Genomic DNA, 20,633 nt, shown 5'->3' with positions numbered 1-20,633 from the left:
GTCTAGAGGCGTTAAATCGCACGAGCGAGGCGGCCAATTGACTGGTCCATTTCTGGAGATAAGACCCACACCAAACTTCCTCTTCAATAAATCGATTGTAACATTTGCTGTGTGTGAAGTGCAACGTCTTGTTAAAACCACATATCGTCCAAGTCCACATCTTTCAATTCAGGCCAAAACAAAATCGGTTATCATGGCACGGTAACGATTTCCATTCACAGTAACGCGGCGATTGTCATCGTTGACGAAAAAGTACGGCCAATGACACCGCCAGCATGCAATCCAAACCAAACAGTAATTTTTTGGGAATGTATTTGGCGCCTCATGAATCTCATGTGGGTGTTTTCCGGCCCAATAGCGCATATTTTGCTTGTTAACAAAGCCATTGAGTCAAAAATGTGCCTCATCGCTGAAGATGATTTTCCGTAGAAAATCAGGATCATTATCGAATTTTCCTTCAGCCCATTTTACGAATTCCCGACGTTTGAAGGGGTCAAGTGCCTTAAGTTCTTGTGTGAACTTGATCTTATAGGGGAGTAGGCCAAGACCTTTTCGCAAAATTCGCCACAACGATGTCACAGAGATGCCCAACGATTGAGAACGGCGCGTAAGAGACAAACTTGGGTCATCTTGAATTGATACACCTGCGGCAGCAATATTTTTTACTCTTTGTGCATTTCTTTGTCTCACTGGCACAGGAACATTATGTAGCTTGTATGTATACTCAAATTTTTTCATCAAACGTTGAATTGTTGATTTTGCAGGTCGATTACGTTGAACATAAATTGGCATTCACGATCTTAAAGTTTGGATCAAAGACTCACCACTTTTGTAATATATTTTAATAATTTGCAAGCGTTGCTCGAGTGTGTACTGCTCCATAATGGAACGACAATTATTTCTGAGCACAGCTGTTAAAGAAACAATAACAATTATGACGTCGTTTTCGAAACCTATCAACGTAAAATGTGACCGTCTCTATTAAAAACCCTTTATAAAGCAAAATATTCAACTTCTATACGGTATCTGTATCTGAGAATTTTTTTATAAATTTGGATATTATTTCAGATAAGACTAATTCACTATCAAAGTTTTCTTAATGTTTCTCTAACTTCTGAGATAGAGTTGTACTGGATAAGTATAAGTAAATAATATAGATTTATAGTTATACCATACGAGTAAGAAATGGCGATTGATGTCCATATTTATAATGTATACGTATTTTACATATATATGAGCCTCATTGATCCATGGACTTGGTCAAGTTTTTTTGTCATTTACGAAATATTGCATCCTTTGTCTTATTTTTTTTTTATGACCCTTTAATTGGTGAAATAGAGTTTTACATATGTAAATAGTATAATACTACAATTACTCTATATGACCTCGGAATTTTCATTGGGAGTCCATATACGTAATGTACAAATTAGCTTTGTCACTCCATGGAATTTGTCAAGTTTTTTTGTCATTTACTAAATATTGCATCTTTTTTCATATTCTTTAATCAAGGTGAATTGTTGAAATGTCTACACTTTAGTCCATTATGATACAAAACTTTATTTTGGATATAAAAAAACAGATGGCTCACTGAAAGAAATATTGATTTATAAAATTAAGAATTATTGGGTAGTATATGATAAAAAACAAATCATACATTTTATGACTCAACTTGTATAAGCACCCTTTTACCCATATTTTAAATTTTCACAACTAACTTTTAAAAAAATAAGCAAAAATCATATGTATTTTCATGTCAACTGTTTTCATGAGTTGGTTCTTGATTGGTTCTATATGTCATCAACTTATATAGCATATTAAAATGATTTCGATTTTTAAATTAATATACAAGGTGTGGCTGTTAAACTCAAACTTGCCCCTGAACCTGGCACAAGCCTTGATGAAGAACTCCTTGTCCATGTTGGCTTTTGCCTCAAGAAAAACCTACAATAATTCAAAACTATTATATGCATGTTTGTAGGACTATCTCTCTAAGACACCCTACACATAGTAGTCCAAAGGGATCTGATCCAGCAAGCTAGGAGGCAACATTCCATCTGCCCAAAACATAAATGTCTTAAAACTGTTGGTTTTTCCGGAATCATTCTCCTTCAAATTAACCAACCTGGACAACCCGCACCAATTTAAAATTTAACTGCGACATCAGACCTTTCAACATCAATTTAAGCTATCTAACATCATTATCTATGGAATTATTTGCATCTTTGGGCGTGCACCCGATACGGAGGTACACAATAACGGCCGCATGGCATTCATATTTGAAGAAAATCTAAAGGATTTTGTATTTTTACTTTGACATTTTTTTCAGCTTAATCTGATGAGCACACTTTCATAAACATTGATTTCAGGATTACTAAGATGTTGAAGTTTAAATGTGTTAGTATTCAAAATTGTCATCTTGTATTCAAATCAAGGATCTTTGCATCATTTCATAAATACTCATAACGTTTGTTATTGATTCTAATATTGACCAGTTATCAATTCAATGTATATAACATCAAATAATAAATTTTCTCTTTTTATTACGCAAGTTTGGGGACTTTTCCTTTTCATATATTTTATTTTATTTTAACGCTGAATCTTTAAAGTCCACTCTTTCCCTATAACACTTTAGTTTGAACAAATAATATATATAATATAAGAATATTACTCAATAAATGTATAGTTGCAGTTTAAAGCAGTGAGATCAGTATATGTTTATTTGAATACTAATAAAATTATTATTCTTTTGTTTTATTTATATATAGAATGTGTGTTCTTAACAAACTAATAGCAGTCTTTCACTATCATCACCGCATACTCTTTTTAATAATATATGTATGTAAATTAGAAAAAAGAAATGAACACATAAAGAGCTTGCATTAATTGAAAGTTAAATTATGTATGTCTGTCGCAGTTTTGTAAAGATTTTTTTTTTTTTTGATTCACAAAAAAAAAAATTACATAGGAACTTTATTTATCACTATGTTTAATAAAGAACTATTTACGTACCATATATATATTTTTATGTTATTTGAGCTTATTTGTATATATATATATATATACAAACATAAATCTATATAAATATTTATATATTTGCAGTGTTGAGTGAAAAGTTGGACATCCGTGTTCTTAGTCTACCTGTGGCTCCTGAAAATCCAGCTCTATTGTCTTGTCAAGTACATCGGGGTGATTCGTCACCACTATTGGAATTTTTGTCGGTTGAAAAATGGGAAAAGGATGGTACCACTCTTTTAAAGAATAATGAAGGTAGATGATTTAATAACAAAATTATTTATTTGGAAAAAAAATTATATAAAAAATAACATTTAGAAATTTTAGGTTATGTATTCGTTTTTAGTTTCAAAAGTTAAGGATTATTTTTGTTTTTAGCTCATCCCTAACACCAAATCGGAAATATACAGAGTTAAAAGCAAGTCAACTGTCGATATTTTTCATTTTTTCCACTCATCTGTGTTCTGAACGTTGATTGTTTGAATTCGAATTAGCTCTTGTTAAGCTGTGAAAAATTCCAAATGATGATTCTATAATAACTGCATGATTTGAAAAAATTGGCTAACGACATTAATTATAATTATTGCCGATATAAGTTTTAGACAAAAGGTAAATTTGTACATACTACGACTGTCACACGACAGGGCATGTTGGAGCAACGGCCAAATTATTTTATAAACTTTGACTTGTATGATTTCCAAGTTTCAATAGTTGAGGCAGGTTATCGGTAATTTTGCCACGAACACTTTCACCGAGAGTAATCTACAAGAATACATTTTCGATTTTAGTAAAACATAAAAAAACGTCATATCCTCAAAATCTTAAGAGGGAAAATTACTGAAGGTGAAAATACCGGTCACGCTTAAAGAGGGATCACACAATGGCAAACATAGGTAAATTTCTACGTGGAGACCCTTCGCCCCCCCCCTTTTTTTATAAGAATTAGTAAAGACTGGACGTACAAATTAAAGCCTACACTCTTTATTGTGTCAACCCCATTTTGTACTTTTAAAAGTTTCATCGTGTTAAAGACAACTTTTTTGTTATATTTTACAAGAAGACAAAGTACCACGGCTGTTACACGGGAGACCATTGTAAATTTCCCTGCCTACCACGCTAAAGATTTACAAAAATATACTTTTTTTATATAGCCGTCTGTAAAGGAAATTTTAGAATCTTCTGTATCTAAGCTTTTACAAAATGTATATTAAATTATTGCCCATAATGTTCATTTTGATAGAGCTTTCATCAAAACTCCATTATTGAATATAGAACCTAAAGCTAGGGCCTGCTTTATGTTGGATATTAATAGGAATAACGAGAGTATTACAACTCAAAAGCTTATAAATATAGTTTCTTTTTTTATAGAGGCATGACATATTTTTTTGTTGGTTTGACAATATCAAGTCAGACACTCTATAAATCCAAACAACTACTAAAGTTCTTATTAATCATTGTTCATTACGCAAACACATTTGAACACGTGTGATCGTCAACATATGTGCCAATTTATATGTAAATTTATGTCTCTAGTTATTGTAAAGTCCTGTAATGTTTTATAAATTTTTGCCTTTCTCTTTGTTTTATATTTTTTAATTACCTTGAACACAACAACTACTTTTTTCTATTTTATGGTTGATTATATAACAAAAAAAAGTTTATCAAACCGAATACTCCTACCACCCCCAATAAAAAACAAAGATAGTCAAATTGACATAAAAAAAGAATAATGCTAGAATCTTTATGTTTTTATATTTACTATACAAATAGGTAAAACTTTATTTAAGCGCGTTTTAATAAAAAAATTAGTAAGCAATCAAAAAGCATAATTTAATTTGATAAAATGACAGTTTCTATAAAAAAATGCAGGATTTCGTCAAAATTTTCTATCTATTCAACATATTCAAACAATCAGTTTGATTTCATTTTTGAACGTTTTATACTTAAATTTAATTCACCGCCCCCCCCCCCAAATCAGTACTAAGTGCTGAAAATCATATTTAATTGAATTTTGCACCAACCGTCTACTTTTTGTTGCAAAAAAATATTAATGATCCTGCTATTGCGAATTATGAGGTAACAACAACAAATTATGAATGTTTGTAAAAAATATTTACGTGACAATTTTGCTTAATGATTTTTTATGAAGATAAGAATTCTGATAAGGGAGTGAGACCATCTCTCGCATACATATGTTATATCTTATAAATTATAATTATATGACAATTATAAGTGTATGAAGGATAAATTAACAAGCAAATGAGTGTCTGGAAGTATTTGCTGTAAAGAATTACGTTGCATTTCCAACGTAAATTAGTGTCATAAAGGACGTTTAGTAATCAAAACTTACCTAGAGTTTGGTTCTTTAAACAAATAATTTAGTTTTTAAAAACGGTAAAGGAATTTATTTGAATTGTATATAATGTAGGTTTTATTTTGTTTCTAGAATATTAAGCTGAAATATGGATTTGTTTTCAATTTTATTGAAGCAAGAATTAATAAATGGTTCATAAAATAATAAACAAGAATGGGCACGTGGTAGAACACAAACTTCTGCCTATGGTTCTGAATAAAATATAATTTATTCTCTATTCTCAAATCAAAAATGTGCAATCTTGAATTTAATGACCTTTGTGACCTTTTGTGCCACTTTGACCTTGGATTTGATTTGTTTTTTTTGCTATACGAAGCATCTTTATTAAATCTATAATGACACCAATTTGAGATCTATACCTAAATATGATCTAAAGCTATTGTTGATTATTTATTTTAAACGTTTTGTGCTATCTCTACCTTTCACCTTGACCTTTTAAAATTTAATGGTCTTTTACTGTGACCATGGATAATCTTCATACTAAGTTAGATTATAATTGATCAGTAACTTTTGCCGTAATCATGGAAACCAACAGTACAACAAACAAAGCAGTAAAAAAAAAATAACCTCCGTTTGCAGAGGTAATAAAAACTTCATTAACACGGTATTTTAAACATTCCAACACTTAATTTCGATGCATTTCTTCCTCAAAAAAAAATTAACTAATTTTCATGTAAGCTAATGATTTTTTCTTCTTTCTTAAAAGTGTCTGAAACATGTAAAAGGGGGAAAACTTCAAATAGAAATTTCTCAGCCATTTCTGAACCATTTAGTTGTCGGCAGAAATTTTTTAATCGCCCTATAATTTACCCACCATGTGTAATGAGAAATCAGAGGAATTAAATGTTTTTTAAAATCACCTTGGTGCATTATTTGATTTGTCATCTCTTCTTGAATTTTTTGTTCAGCCTCAAACCAAATGAGCAAGGGGGACTTATATGTTTCTTCATACTATCCTTCGAAGTACTTTTAAGTATATTGAAAAATCCATTCGCAAGTCTATATTCTTGGGGTTTGCGAAGTTACTTCCTTATTTTTAAAAGATTGCAATAATTGAACTTTTACTATCAACTATCGCTGTTTCCAATTTTGAGAAAGAAAGAGAAACTATTACGGACTGGCAAACTTATACAATTTACCTCTTAAAGTCTTAATTATGTCATTTTTTTTGGGCCCTAACAACTTCGGTCTCGGTTCTTGAACAAAATACTAATGTCTAACTTTACTCGCCTTTCAAACGAAGTATATTTTAATCTGAGAATAAAAATTCCCTTGGTATTCCTAATCCTTATTTAATTGTATTGAAATACAACCTTTGTTTCCATATTCATAACTATTTAAAAAAAAAAATAATAAAGTACATGACCAAATTCCAATGGTTTTTTTTTTTTCACATAACATGTTAATCGTACTTTACGACTAATAACAAAAAATTTAATTCCCTAATATATTGATTACTTTATATGACTATATTTCTATCTTTATAAGAGGTTTTATTAATCTCTTATTAAATTGATAATGATATTATCAGAATATGTCATAAGTTACATCACACATTAGAAGAAAAAGTATATTTATCGATTAACATTTATATTAATATTTTAGATCTTTACATAAGGTTTCTTTTCAAAAATAAAGTGTATCATCAACAATAGATAGAACGAAGGAACTGATATCGTTTCTACATTAGGGTGATGGTAATTTTAAAGCTGTCAAAATGTTGCGTTTTTAAGTAATCAAAATATTTATTTTTTTCAAAAGAAAGCAATTTTGCATATTTTTAGGCATTTTGAAAAATATTTGAAGGTATTTCCTCGGCCCTAAAGTTTAATAATTTATATTTTTTTGAAAAAAAAAATATGCTTTTATTATAATATCCTCCCAATAATACAAATAACAGCTTTTTGAATAATAAAAAAAGGAAAATAGTAATAAAACTTCGATCAAAAATATTTACTAAATTTGGATGATAATTTAAGTTTTACCTGCTCAAAACAACGACAAATGTTGTTGAATAAGTCGTACTCTACTACTTACCTGTTTGTTCTTTAGTGTATCATAGTCAATCGTTGTGACTGATGTATACCCAAATTTCCAATTCAGTATATTCTTTATTTAGGTAATTTAAAAAGTGCAAACTGTAATGACCTTGGTTACCTTTTCTCCAACCTTTTGTTGAGAAAACATATCTTCAGAGGGGGAAATTTTTAATCTGGATCAAGTTTAGACCTCAATATCTTGGCAGCCTTGAGATCTATATTTATAAGAGTGTGATCGTCAGTTTCAGCTGACAAAGCTCTAGAAGAAAAAAATAGAAAATCCTTAAGATGTTTTCCGAATACAAACGCAATGTGGACATCACGGAAATAAATTGAAATATATACTATCCTTAAATATTTCCAATTTAAAATCGTCAACCTGTATATGATCAAGTAATATGAAATAAACCAAAAATATATGGGATGTAATATAATTATTTAAAGAAAATTTAGAAAGAGTCAATTTCATACTGAAAGGATCTTCAAATTCATTTGAGGTCGAGAGCAAAGAAAGACTTACCAATGTATACAGGGCCACCCTATCTTGCATTATGTATAGACACAAACACTCCCTTAGATTACTTCCATAGTTATTAAATAATATGTACAATATTACCCAAAATGAATGTGGGAGAACCCCTCTTACAGAAGGAACAGATACATCTTTTAATACAAAAAAATAAATAGAAGGATTATAGCATGATATGACTGTTGGAGATGAAATTGGGGGGATGTTACTTATAAGATGGATGTGAAGCCGCCCAGCTCTTGCTTGGAGATGACTAACTTATGATCCTCTTCACATTATTTGTTTATCTTCTTTCTTTTTTTCGTATACAAATGGTATGCAGATAAAGATAAATTGTTTGAGAGGAGAAGGATCCTAATCCAGGAGTATTTTACTAAGCCTTTTTTGTCCTCTATGAGTACTTTTAATCATTAATTAAAAAGGGAGAAATGATGCAATTAAATAAAAAGTTTATGTGTAGTATGTAGATCGTAAGCTACATCAAAAAGGGGCAATTCAAAAATATTATTACAGCAAATAGACTGGTATTTAAGAAAGTAAGTTTTTTTGTTTGTTTTTTGAGAAATATCAATATTATTTTCAATAAGATTAATAAAAATTATAAATAGTTCGAAGAATGTTGATCAGTGAATGAAAGTTGCACATAGATTCACATTTTTGTAAAAATAGTTTATAAATTGGATTCCTGGTGGTGAAGCGCCGTCCAAGGAAATTATGGGTAATACTAAAGAAATCCCATGAAATATATAACTTTTATTGAATAATTACACTTTTAAGAAAAAAAAATAGTGCGCGTTATACGCAGTACACCAAAAAATATATTTCTAATTTGTAAAAGAAAAAATCGTTGAGGGAAAAATTATATGAATAATACTTATCTTCTACCTAGTTTTATATAATAAACTATTATATTCTGACTTATATTTCCTATTTTTAGGTGAATCGTCTTAAAAAAGAAAAATGCAGTACACATATAAAATTATATGTAAATTAATTAATGTGTCTCCAGATTATGTTTAGAAAAGATGGTGTATGACTAAAACTCAACATGTCATATTAAAAAAGAAAAGGAAAATTAATATATTTAGGAGTTTAAATCCTAAGAAGTTTTTTGTTTCTTGGAAACCTAAACAATGTTGGTGTTTTTTTTTTTTTTTTTTTTTTTTTGTTTTTTCAATCTGCTTTCATTATTATTTTATTCATGAGGAGAGAATATCTTAGCATTAAGAAATGACGAGTGGTTGTACTCATAAAAAATGACGAATAACACTGATAATTTCTGGGTGAGTTATTTTCTATATTAATAAAGGAAATCTATATGTCTCTCTTTTTGTTTTTTCCTCGATGTCCAATAATTCAGAACAGTCCTGGATACTAAAGTTAGTTGATCCATGAAACTCTAGCTACCTGGAATAAAAAAAACATTTTTCTACTTCCGAAATTTTTTTTTCTTCTTACATTAGGTATAATAATATATCACAAATAAAAAAGGCCGTAATATATTGTGTTTACTATTTTTAAAATGCAAAACTACAAATGGTTTTCCTTACATTTTTTTTTTTAAACAAACTTTAATATGAACAATTATTTTTGATAAAATTTGAAGCTCCAGTTTTAAAAATTGTACGTAAAAAAGTCCTTACTTAAAATGTATGTCGTTTAAAACGGATCTACGACTTAAGTAAAGGGGGGGGGGGAGTTTACCCGGACCTCATTTTTCTCTTTCTATCCCAAAATTGGAAACAGTGGAAATTTAAATAATAACAATCTTTGCAACCTTTTAATAATAAGGAAATAACTAGAGAAGATTGTGAGGTTATCTATTCAGTAGAATTTGGAAGGGTGGATCCCTCCTCCCTTCCAAGTCGAGATCCCTTTTCTCTTATTGAAATAATATATTTTTCAAACAAAGTTATTCCCTTATTATTAATAAGTTACCAAACTTAGACTTCCCGTTGCCCTTGTCTCCACTTTAGAGATAGAATGAGAAAGTAGATTGACTTCCATGAATCTAGAACTCCATGGCTTATCAATATAATAGGTTGGGGGAAAAAGTAATTTTGTATATTTCCTTTTATTACAATGTATTTTAAGAAGTGTTACAATCATCTGATTTAAGCCAAATATGCCCGGTTGTGTTCGATAACTTGTTATCAACGAGAATCCAACTTCGTAATGCCCTTTTCGAAGAAGCCCTTGTCTCTATTCTGAAAAAAATTGAATAATCAATTTTCACAGGCCTCTATCGAAGCCAAATTTGAACATGCAAGCGCGTTCTTCATAGACAGTACAAGTGATAGTTACTTGTTGCCTGGTCCATATTGTAGTGTGGATGCATAAGAACTTCCCATCCGAGTTTCCTGATGTTCTGGTGCTTCATCAAAGATGTATGCGGCCTTGTACAGTCTTAATCTACAAAATTTACTTTTAATTATAGCTTAAACTAATATTTTTTTTTTTTTTTTACATTAACAATATTTAGCTATATCCCATCATTGTTTTGAAAAAAAAAACACAAAAAACATTTAAGAACCAATTTAATGTAGAAGCAAAACTTATGTTTGTTTTTCACGTCTTCTTGTTTTGAATATGCTTTATACAAAATTAAATAATATGTATGATTTTCAACATTGTTGTTATTTCCTCGTACTGATTCAATACCTGCCAAAAATAACATTCTCATTTATATGCTAATTTAAAATAAAAAATAAAAACAAAGAATCAAAAAAAAAAAAAAATCTTCATTCTTCTCTAGAAAGCTTTGATCTCTCCCCTTCTTATATGTACACAGAAACTTTCTAACTTGTTTTATCTTCACTTCTGATTCCATCATAAATCAACTGCCATATTATGTAGTCAATATTATTATTCATATTTGAGAAGTTTTGGGACATGTATGTAGTTTTTTAACATATTTATGATTGTCTATTCAGCTGTGTAAAATTATGAGAAGGTGAGGGCTCGATATATTATATATATTAGTATGTACCGTAATGTGAAAAGTTCGATTTTTGTTATCACTGGATATTTTATATTATTCATTTTATTTTCATTGAAACAAGAAAATAACCATTATTGTCCAAAAAAAGGTCATTTATGGAAGCGTTTTGATTTGAAAATCTATAAGGTAATGGAGGGGGGAATCATGTTGGCTTTTTAAAAGTTATCGAGTTTAATCAAGATACAGATTTTAATACAATTAAAAACTTTAGAATATAAATATATATTTTGACAGTGCTTGAATAACGCCGCTATAATTTGCCTCACCCTATGAGTATTTTAGTCTTAAAGATGTCTTAAATATATTATTTTTTTTGTACTGCGTATAGTGCAGGTATATTTTGATATTTACTTTGATATACATACTTTGAGGGTTCATTATGCCAAATATGAAACCTTAATATCCATATTTATCATTTGAAGTATTAAAACTGTCTTTTAAATGATTAAAAATACAAAATTTTATCAATCTTTCCTTCATTTGAAGGGTTGATTTTTTTAACATGACATGAATTTTTAATATAAAATCTTTCTTTAAAAAATATGGATAAATAATTGTCTACACACTTGAGCTGAGCCTTTCACTAATTCGTTACCACCCAAAAATATGTTTATGGCATTATATTTAGGAAAATGAAGTGGCGAAGAGACCAAACGACAAAGTTGACTTTGAGGAATGGCTAACCATGATAAGAGGGTCAGTGTTGTTTTGCTGATTTAGATCAGATTAATAGAAGTAGCATTAATATTGAATTTGAGGTAATAGTATGGACGTATTACCGCTCACTGAATTTCTATTTCTTATTTCTATAAATTTTTAATTGCAAATTTTCTAACTTCTTGCTCTGAGTTTAACAGTAAAGATAGTTGGGCGTGCTCAGAGTGAGCATGTCACACGCCTTTCTTGCCGAGTTTCATTGCTAGTTTTTTTATAAAGTGAATCTCTCTTTCCATGCTCTGAATTAATTGTATTTGACTTGCTGTTGTGAGCCATCTTGTATATGAAATAAAGTTTATGTTTATTTTATGAAGATCTTCTTCTACAATTCCTGAAGTTGTCATTTTGCCATGACATAAAACTGGTCATTAGACAAATCATCAACGACACTTTCAGGCTTTCCACGAAAGGGGAAATTAGTATTTATTTTTGGGAATTTATCCTCCAGTTCTATGACGTAAACAACAACCGAATTTCCTCCAATATAGCGCAATATTTTATACATTTATTGTTCAGCTGAATTAAAATATACAAATAGCTATTAGTTAAACATATTTTCCTTTTAGATTATGATTCACAATATAAGAGCCACCTCTGATGCAATTCTCTAATTTAGAATGGGCTTTACTTAATCTCAAATACACCAAATAATATTCTGTAAGGTAATTTAAAATCGTGATTGACATCAAGTAGCCCAATTTTTATTCAGTTATTCTTTTTAGGTATAAGAACAATCCTACCCAAGTCAAATATACTGTTAAAATCCATAATTTATTCAGTTGTCTAAATTATCTGCAACAGTTATTTAAAAACTTTTGTCAATGACCATTAAATCATGTAATATCGTATTTTGAAGGATATAAAAGAAAGTTTTCTAGTCCAAAATAATAAATATGTAAATTAAGGTTTATTTTTTGGCATAAATGAACCCTGACAGTATATTTGATAATAATACCTATATTAGACACTGAAAATTTTAAAAAAAAACGAGATTTAAATAGTAAAAATGAAGAAAAGGATATAAAATATTAGCCCATATTGCTTGTTACCAAAAAAAGTATATTTTGATACATACAATATCTTTAGGACTAAAATACTGATAATGTGAAGAAAATTAGAAGAAATTTGTTTTTATATTGTTCAAAAATATACTTTTATTCTTCAATATTTAGAATTATAAAAAATCCTATATCTTAATTTAATCCAATAATTGATTAGGAACCAATCATTGATGAGTATTTTACATCAAAACGCTTCCATGTAGGTACTTTTTTCAGATATTTGCAGATTACTTTTTTGTTGAACAATATCCAAAAATTTATAAAGAAATTAACTCCGTTTGGGATGATTAACTCGTGAATAGAAGTAAAACACATGTCATTCAACTTGAACTTGAGTTCAAAGACTTGAAACTTGGTTTAAGAAACTCGTAAGCATTAGTTTATATAAATTAAACGACTCCGACAGTATAACTCTGACTTAAAGGCATGAAAACATAAAATTTCAAAAAAAAAAAAAAAAAAAAATGATGTACCTAATTTAGATTATTTACACTAGTGTTTATCAGTGTAGAATGTCGTATGGGTTGAGTTAAAGTTTTCAATAGAACCAAAAAATAGTATTAGGAAACCCATAAAATTATTCATATAATAAATAAAAAATTTCATTCTCAGAAGATGATCACAAATGGCCAAATTATATATGGGGAGAACAAGTTCAAAGTCTCTGATTTACACTACAAAACAGCTGACATATCTAAAAGCCGAATAAATTGGCAGATTAAGTATCAACATTATTAGTACAGTCGATAATTATTTACTAATTATCACCAATAATTATTTACTAAATATCATCATTAATTTTATATCTATATTTTGTAAAAAATATAACATTTTTGTCTAAAAATTCCAAAACAATTTAACTACTTTTGACCTCTGTGGAGCAAATAACATGTATATATAAATATATATAAAGTGTAAATTTTTCCCTAAGTATTGTAAAAAGCACCGAAACATGTTTAAATTTGATTTAAAAATTTTATAATTGATTTAAAATTTAGAAATTTGGGTCATAATATAAATTTCTCCAAGAAAATCTGCTATAAATACATAGGTGAAAAACCATTGTCTTATAGCTTAATTAAATACACTATCGTACCTTTTCAGATATACGTTTTAAAAATACAGTAAACAATTTCTTATATTCAAATTTACACATTTATAAAACAGATTCAATTACTACAAAATATATGTAATGTCTCCAACTAAATATGATATAGCCAAATATATCTTTTTTAAATAAGTCTCACTGTCCAATAGAGACTCGGGTGAAAGATCAACCGATTAAAAGGTAATTAATTGCCTTTCTCACCCCAATAACCATAATTGAGCACCAAAAATCCATAACGGTCTTATATTAACTTACAATTTATATAACAGCAACATTGTTGGATATTTTCATGTTTTTTAAGCCGTGATTTGGAATAATTTGTGTATGTTATAGGACCACGGTCAAGGGAAAACCTTTTTTAAAAGGATTCAAATACCTCATTCTATTTTTCGGGTGAACCAATTTATTTTATACTTCTATGTTTAAAGTACTTGTTAATAAAGTATTTTAAAGTGGAGAGCCAAGAAAAAAAGTCAATTTCAAAATAATGTAACGATGAACTTTAGGAGGTAAATTGATTTTAAAAATAGGATTTAAAATTTAACATAGAAGGAGGGGCATTCAGTCGAAAAGGAGTGGATATAGAAAATAAGATTGAAGGTCCCTGATCCTTTGCATTCAACTATATGAAAGATTCATTTTATATTTGCTCAAAAATTAGGTATTTATTTGTATATATTATACATTACAATCGCTATTGTTTGTATGGTACATAAGTATTTTTTTTATAAAAGAAATAAAAATAGATTTTTACAATATATTTATTTCTTACAAATGACATTTTAATACAAAATGATAATATTAAAAGCAATAAAATACTTATTTTTAGTAAAAATTTATTGTGCAAAGTTTTATTCTTTTCTCGTAGATTATTTACTTATAACTTACACTTTATTATCATTGATTTATTGTAAAATTATTGTAATATATACAAAGTAAAAATGATATAAATAATTATTCGTTGATTTTAGAATAACTTTTTTATGAGATTCAATAATATAAAATCAATCATGAGCAAAAAATAAGAATAATAGAAATTTATTGAGGATAATACCGGAGGGAAAATTATCAAGCATTACATTTTCTGTTGGAAATTTGTCCGAAATCTAAGTTTACTTAAAATTAAAAAAATCAACAATAAAATCGCAATGCTCAACTAAAGTCATGTTCAATAGTAATTTTATAAGCTATATATTATATATTGATTTATTACTTTTTTAAAAAGTAAATTTAAAATGACTCTAACGAACAGCTTATGAAAGTATCATTATATTTATGGATGACATGAATCCTTATGGTTTATTTGATATATTTAATTAACTATTTATTGAACTTATATTTATCCCCCACGTATAAATTACTAGCAAAGGGTTAGCCTATGTTTCTCAAGCAAGTGTTAAAGCATTCTTACAGGCATTATTGCGCCTGTAAATAATATGAAATGTGTTATGAATTTTTTTAAATATGTGTTATAAACTTCAAATATCATACTAATATTTTATATATGAAAAAATTTGTACAGATGAAAAGTTCATCTTTTATTTTTGTCAATCTATTGGCAAATCAAAAAATCGAAAGAAAATTGAAAAAAGGTTTGGCAATAATGGCAATGGCCGGGTGTTTCACACCCCATGTAAATTTTACCTCGGGAGGGGCGTCTTTGGTGGTCTAGGCAATGTACCAAAAGTAGAGGGAGTTACTGACTGGGTCGACTGTGAAAAATTTTGATCCAAAAAAATGACTTTTCTATTGGGTTTCTCCAATTTATTAAGGAGGATCTTCTTCCGTTCCAACCTCTTTTGTCCGTGTAAAGCTGTCAAATCCTGAGCTTTTGTGGCAGCCCTATACTTGAGGCGCAAATCCTCCTTAACAATGCACCGGACAGCCGCTGCATGTACCTTGAGGTACCTGGTCATTTGGCAGATGTTGTCACAAAGGTTCGCGTCTATCTTTGCCTTCACACTCCTTATGAGGCTTTCTATGCGGAACGATTTTTGTCTTCTCGACCTATGTCGATCGACAAAGGATTCGGTTTTGTTGTGGAACTTATTGGCGTTGTATACAGTGGTCCTACTGATCCCGAAGTTACGTTCAATCACGGAGTCTTTGACTTTGATGTATGCAACGATTTTTAACGAAGTTTTTCTATTTCTGTATTTTTGAACTCCTAAAAGACCAATGGCTAATTTTATTTCTTCAATAAATACCTAAAAGGAAAGCTATTTTTTGTTATTTCTCCATTTTTATGAATTTTTTGTGAAATTTAACCGTTATTATCTGTATAAAAAGTGTACACAGACTTATGACGCATACGGTACATGATTTTCAAAACTAGGTAAACCCAAACTTTAAATTTGTATAACCATATAAAATATATATATATTTACAAAATATCCATGTACATACGAATATATCGCTTGATAAAATGGGATAATTATGTCACTCTTAGGTTCTTTCACGTGATTATTGCCCTTTTAAGTAGATTAATGTAATGGTAAACTTGAACCCTTGAAGCTTATTGTGATCATATGAGTGCGCCAATTCTTTATAAACTTAAATAAATGATAGTTTAAATTAATCATATTTAAAATGAAAATATGAGCTATTAAAATATTTAATAATCTTTAATATCGATTTTTTTCTACATTATCTTTCTTATTAAAAATAAGGAATACCTTAATCTAAACTTTCGGTTGAATTATTCGCAAATCTTGAGTGAATTAACTAAAATTTATTTGGAGTGATCTTCCATCGTGGTACTTTGTTATACAAAACTTTTTGAGAAATAAGAAAACTTATGTAGAAAATATTTTTTGAATGTATTCAGATCTGCTTTATGTTTACATACATATAAGCTAAATAAAAAAGTTTCATTGGAAGAGCTTTAAAAAGATATTTCTAGGTGTTAATGGATTAATTAATTCCTTATCTAGAAACACATAATCTTGCTTATATTTACTATTTTTACTTGTTTAAATCTATTAGAAATACATAAAATCCTTTGACTCCATACTAATCCGATTTGTCTTATGTGCTTTGTTTTTTTTAATGAAGACAGTAATTGAACAAACCAAAAGCTTTCTCAAAAAACAAAAGACGAAATTATTCTAATTTTTACAGCTAAAAAGTAATATCCTTATCTGGTGTTTTTTTAGAAAATATATTACCAAAATAATTGTATAAATGAATATTAAGAGTTTAAAAAGGGATCTTTGAGAAAAAATATATTTAAATAAACATTCAGACAGTCATATTGATTATGCCAATTTTATTTTATTTTTTTTGCGATTTTTTATCTAAATAAACTCCTGTAATTTTATATCACCACTAGGGGTTTTTTTACAATAGAGAGTAAAATTCATATTCAAACAATGCATTTTTGGGACTGTAAGAAATTAACTATAAATGCTTAGGTTCTAGGATATAATTGGAGTTTACTACTTATTGAACAATACTGAAGGAGATTAACCCAGAATGTAAAGTTAATAGCCTCAATATTTTATACATACATATTTGTTTTGGTTTTTAAAGTACAAGAAAAAAGTTAATGATTGCTAATAAAAGTTCATCAATACGCATATAAGTTTGAACGGGGTGCTTCAAAGAAGTAACATCGTTTCACAAACGCTGTTTTGAACTAGTTAAACTTTGACAAAGACATGTTATTTTATATTTGATAATATTTTTTATACCAAAAACCGTCAAACTTTGTGGTGGTAGGCTGATATCTGTTTGTTGAATTGATATATATATATATATAAATCTACTGGTGGCTGGATATAACAGTTGGATTATTATTTAGCATATTTTTATTGAAATACATTTTTGTAGAATTTTCCATTCAAATTATGAGCATTTTTAATTCTGGAGCCTAAAAGGTTTTGAAAAAGGAAATATTCTCACTCAATATTTGGACATTCTCTACTAAAAAATTATAATATTAGCCTGAGAAAAAAATTTAGTATGATTTGATCAGCCAGGGAGTTCTTTAGCTCGTTGCTAAACTTCATCTGAAATGATATTTATTTATTTGAAATTTTATTTAGTGTACTTCTTTTTTTTTCTTTTTTTATATTAGTTGAACAAAACGCCTGCGAGATTTAATTTATCTGATGGAGTACTACTTCTATATTATACTCCCCTTTTTTATATACTGAATTGGTATAGTATATACGTCAGGGATCACTATATACAGTGCACCCTGTATACATACACATTGTATGCTATATGTTAAACAACTGCAAGATCTACATTGTTATATCTTAGATGAAAAATTTTGTCATTTGGATCAAATATTCATTCATACATACAGATAAACATTGTTCTATTAATATAATTTTTTTCTAATATTGATTTTATTTCACAAAAATATATATGTAACAACATAACCTAATAAAAAAATAAGAGAATTGAATTTTTTATTTTTTTTGTTTAGAATTTTCCTTATCAATTATAGGCATTATTGTCCCATTTGTATTCCTTTGAAACACTGGGGGAAAAAATCACGAAAAAAAAAAAATAATCTCAAGGCGGCTTAAAAGTATTATTTTTCTAAAAACTTTTTTGAATAAAAAACGACTTTTCATATTAAAATAAATAAAGAGCGTAAAATTCGAAGAATTATTCTCGCTGCATGACGGTATGAATCCAGAGAGCTATAAAACAGACACAATAGTTAATGATTTTGTTATAATCTCTTTCAAAAATACATAAGAAAATAAAGCCAGAATCATTTTTAGAATTTTATGCTATTTATTTTTTGTTTTATATGAGGTCAGAATAAACTTTAATTTCTGAATCTACTCTAGTATATATTAAAAGTACATATTTAGGTACAAAGTAATTTCATTTATTGCCTCAATATTTTTTGTTTAAATGACTAGATGCTTCATGAGTTCGAATAAATTTTATAGCATCATATGTATGCATGTAAATGACTATATCATTCCGCTTTCCCCACTCATACGTACCCTTGCTTGCTCCAATGCATCACTACCGAAAGAGTAAAGATAATTAAATTTTTCATCTTTATCTAAAGTCCCTCATGATTTCATTCTCCCTCTCATTTTTTTTATTACACACTTATATGAATATATGTATGTAAGAATATCTGTAACGATTTAGAATCTTCCTTTTTCCTAATTTTCTTTCTTTCCGTCCCCCCCTTGCATCCAAAAGTAGAATTATCTTTAAAGGGGTACATATGAACATACATTTATGTACCCATGTGGGGAAAATGTAGATGAAAGGTGTAGACGGTAGAGTGTTTGATATTGAGAATGAAAGATAATAATAAGGACAACAAAAAATAAAAATAGAATCTGTGTTATTTTTTTGTTGTTTTTTTCAGGAGAAAGATTTTTATTACTTTTGAAAGGTTTTTGAAAGGCAGTCCTGTAGCTACATATTTGTAATAGGAGCAGCAAGGAAACTGAGAGAGAGAAGGAAGTTTATCTATTTGATGTGAATAATGAAGTGTTATATTGTCTTTTTTCAAATCATTTTGGCTACAATTAGTTTATTAGAAACTGCTGGGGAGTGTTTGTCCATAAAACACCACCTTTAACACGAAAAAAAATAACAGAGAAAAAGGTCCTAAATCAGTTCTTTCATACTATGAAACTATTATCCAATAATAGTTTTGAACAGTACCCAAATCAACTAGTCAACATTCAGAACACGGATTAGAGGAAAAGAAAAGAAAAATATTTTGTAAAAAAGGAATTTGATTTAACTTGGACAAGGAACAAAATAGACTCGGAAAATGTTTTTACGTAACCAATATTACCGTACTAGTTACGGTACCATAATTAGTATCGATCTTTTCATATTTTTGTAATTAAGAAGTGTGAAGAAATAGTGTTGTATATTTAATTGTCCGTAGAGAGGTTTGTTTCGAGAAGTTTTGTGCTAGAACCACTTTAGATGATACTCATACTATTTTTTTACATTCAACTCTAATAGCAATTTAGTATAGTACAGTTTTTTATGCGTAATTACTTGATTGATTTATACGCGGATGACATTACGTTTACGATAAATGGAAATTGAAGCAAACACTTGGAAAAGAGAGTCCATTTTTTTTTTTTTTTTTTTTTGAGAAAGTTACACAGGGTTTCAGGATTGAAGTTGAATTTCAACGAAACATGATGTCTATCAACTGAAATAGCAAATTAGTATAATACAGTTTTTAATGAGTAAATACCCCGGTACTACTATAGTACGGGTATACCGACTCGGACTTGATTCAGACTCAAAAACATATGCTAACCTGTATTTGAGTATGAATTCATAAAAGGATGATTCATGCACTATAGTTTTATCCAACGTGTTCGGACTCGGAAAGGGGTCATTCGAATACAAGTCAGCCTATTATATGTATCTCATTTTTTCATGTGAAAAACTAGTACATGCCTATGCTTAAAATAAATTCAGCTATCCGTTTTTATAGAGTTTTTGTATAACAAACGGAGAAAAAAACTGAATAAATAAATTTTAGTTCTTGATTTTCGAATAATTTGAACTCACATCATGGATTAATTATTCTCCCATGATCATTGTATTAGTCTAAAATGAAATATGTTGATTGACAAAAGCCCATAAATTTGCTCCCAATCAAATTTCGTATACAAAACCCTCACTAACAATTACTAATAAAACTTCCATATTTTTTTATTTCATTAACTAATTCCATTTTTAATAATAAAAAAACTTTATTATGAAGCTTGAAACTCTAATTCAAGCATTATTTGATGGAAGAAGAACATAACCCAATAAAGATAATGAAATGAC

General features: G+C 28.6%; 1 protein-coding gene across 2 annotated transcripts in view; it reads left to right on the top strand.

Moving 5' to 3' along the window:
• LOC121113979 (cell adhesion molecule Dscam2) overlaps positions 1-20,633 on the top strand; it is a 186,274-nt gene that overhangs the window by 67,001 nt on the left and 98,640 nt on the right. For both annotated transcript variants that reach the window (XM_040707785.2, XM_040707786.2), the window contains exon 4: positions 3,100-3,267. In XM_040707785.2, the coding sequence (XP_040563719.1) occupies positions 3,100-3,267 (168 nt within the window). The remainder of the gene's footprint in view (positions 1-3,099; positions 3,268-20,633) is intronic.

The sequence above is a fragment of the Lepeophtheirus salmonis genome, chromosome 3, assembly GCF_016086655.4.
Source record: "Lepeophtheirus salmonis chromosome 3, UVic_Lsal_1.4, whole genome shotgun sequence".
In the NCBI taxonomy this organism is placed as follows: Eukaryota; Metazoa; Arthropoda; class Copepoda; order Siphonostomatoida; family Caligidae; genus Lepeophtheirus; species Lepeophtheirus salmonis.
Note: the sequence above shows the minus strand (reverse complement) of the source record. Positions and strands in the feature narration are given on the sequence as shown.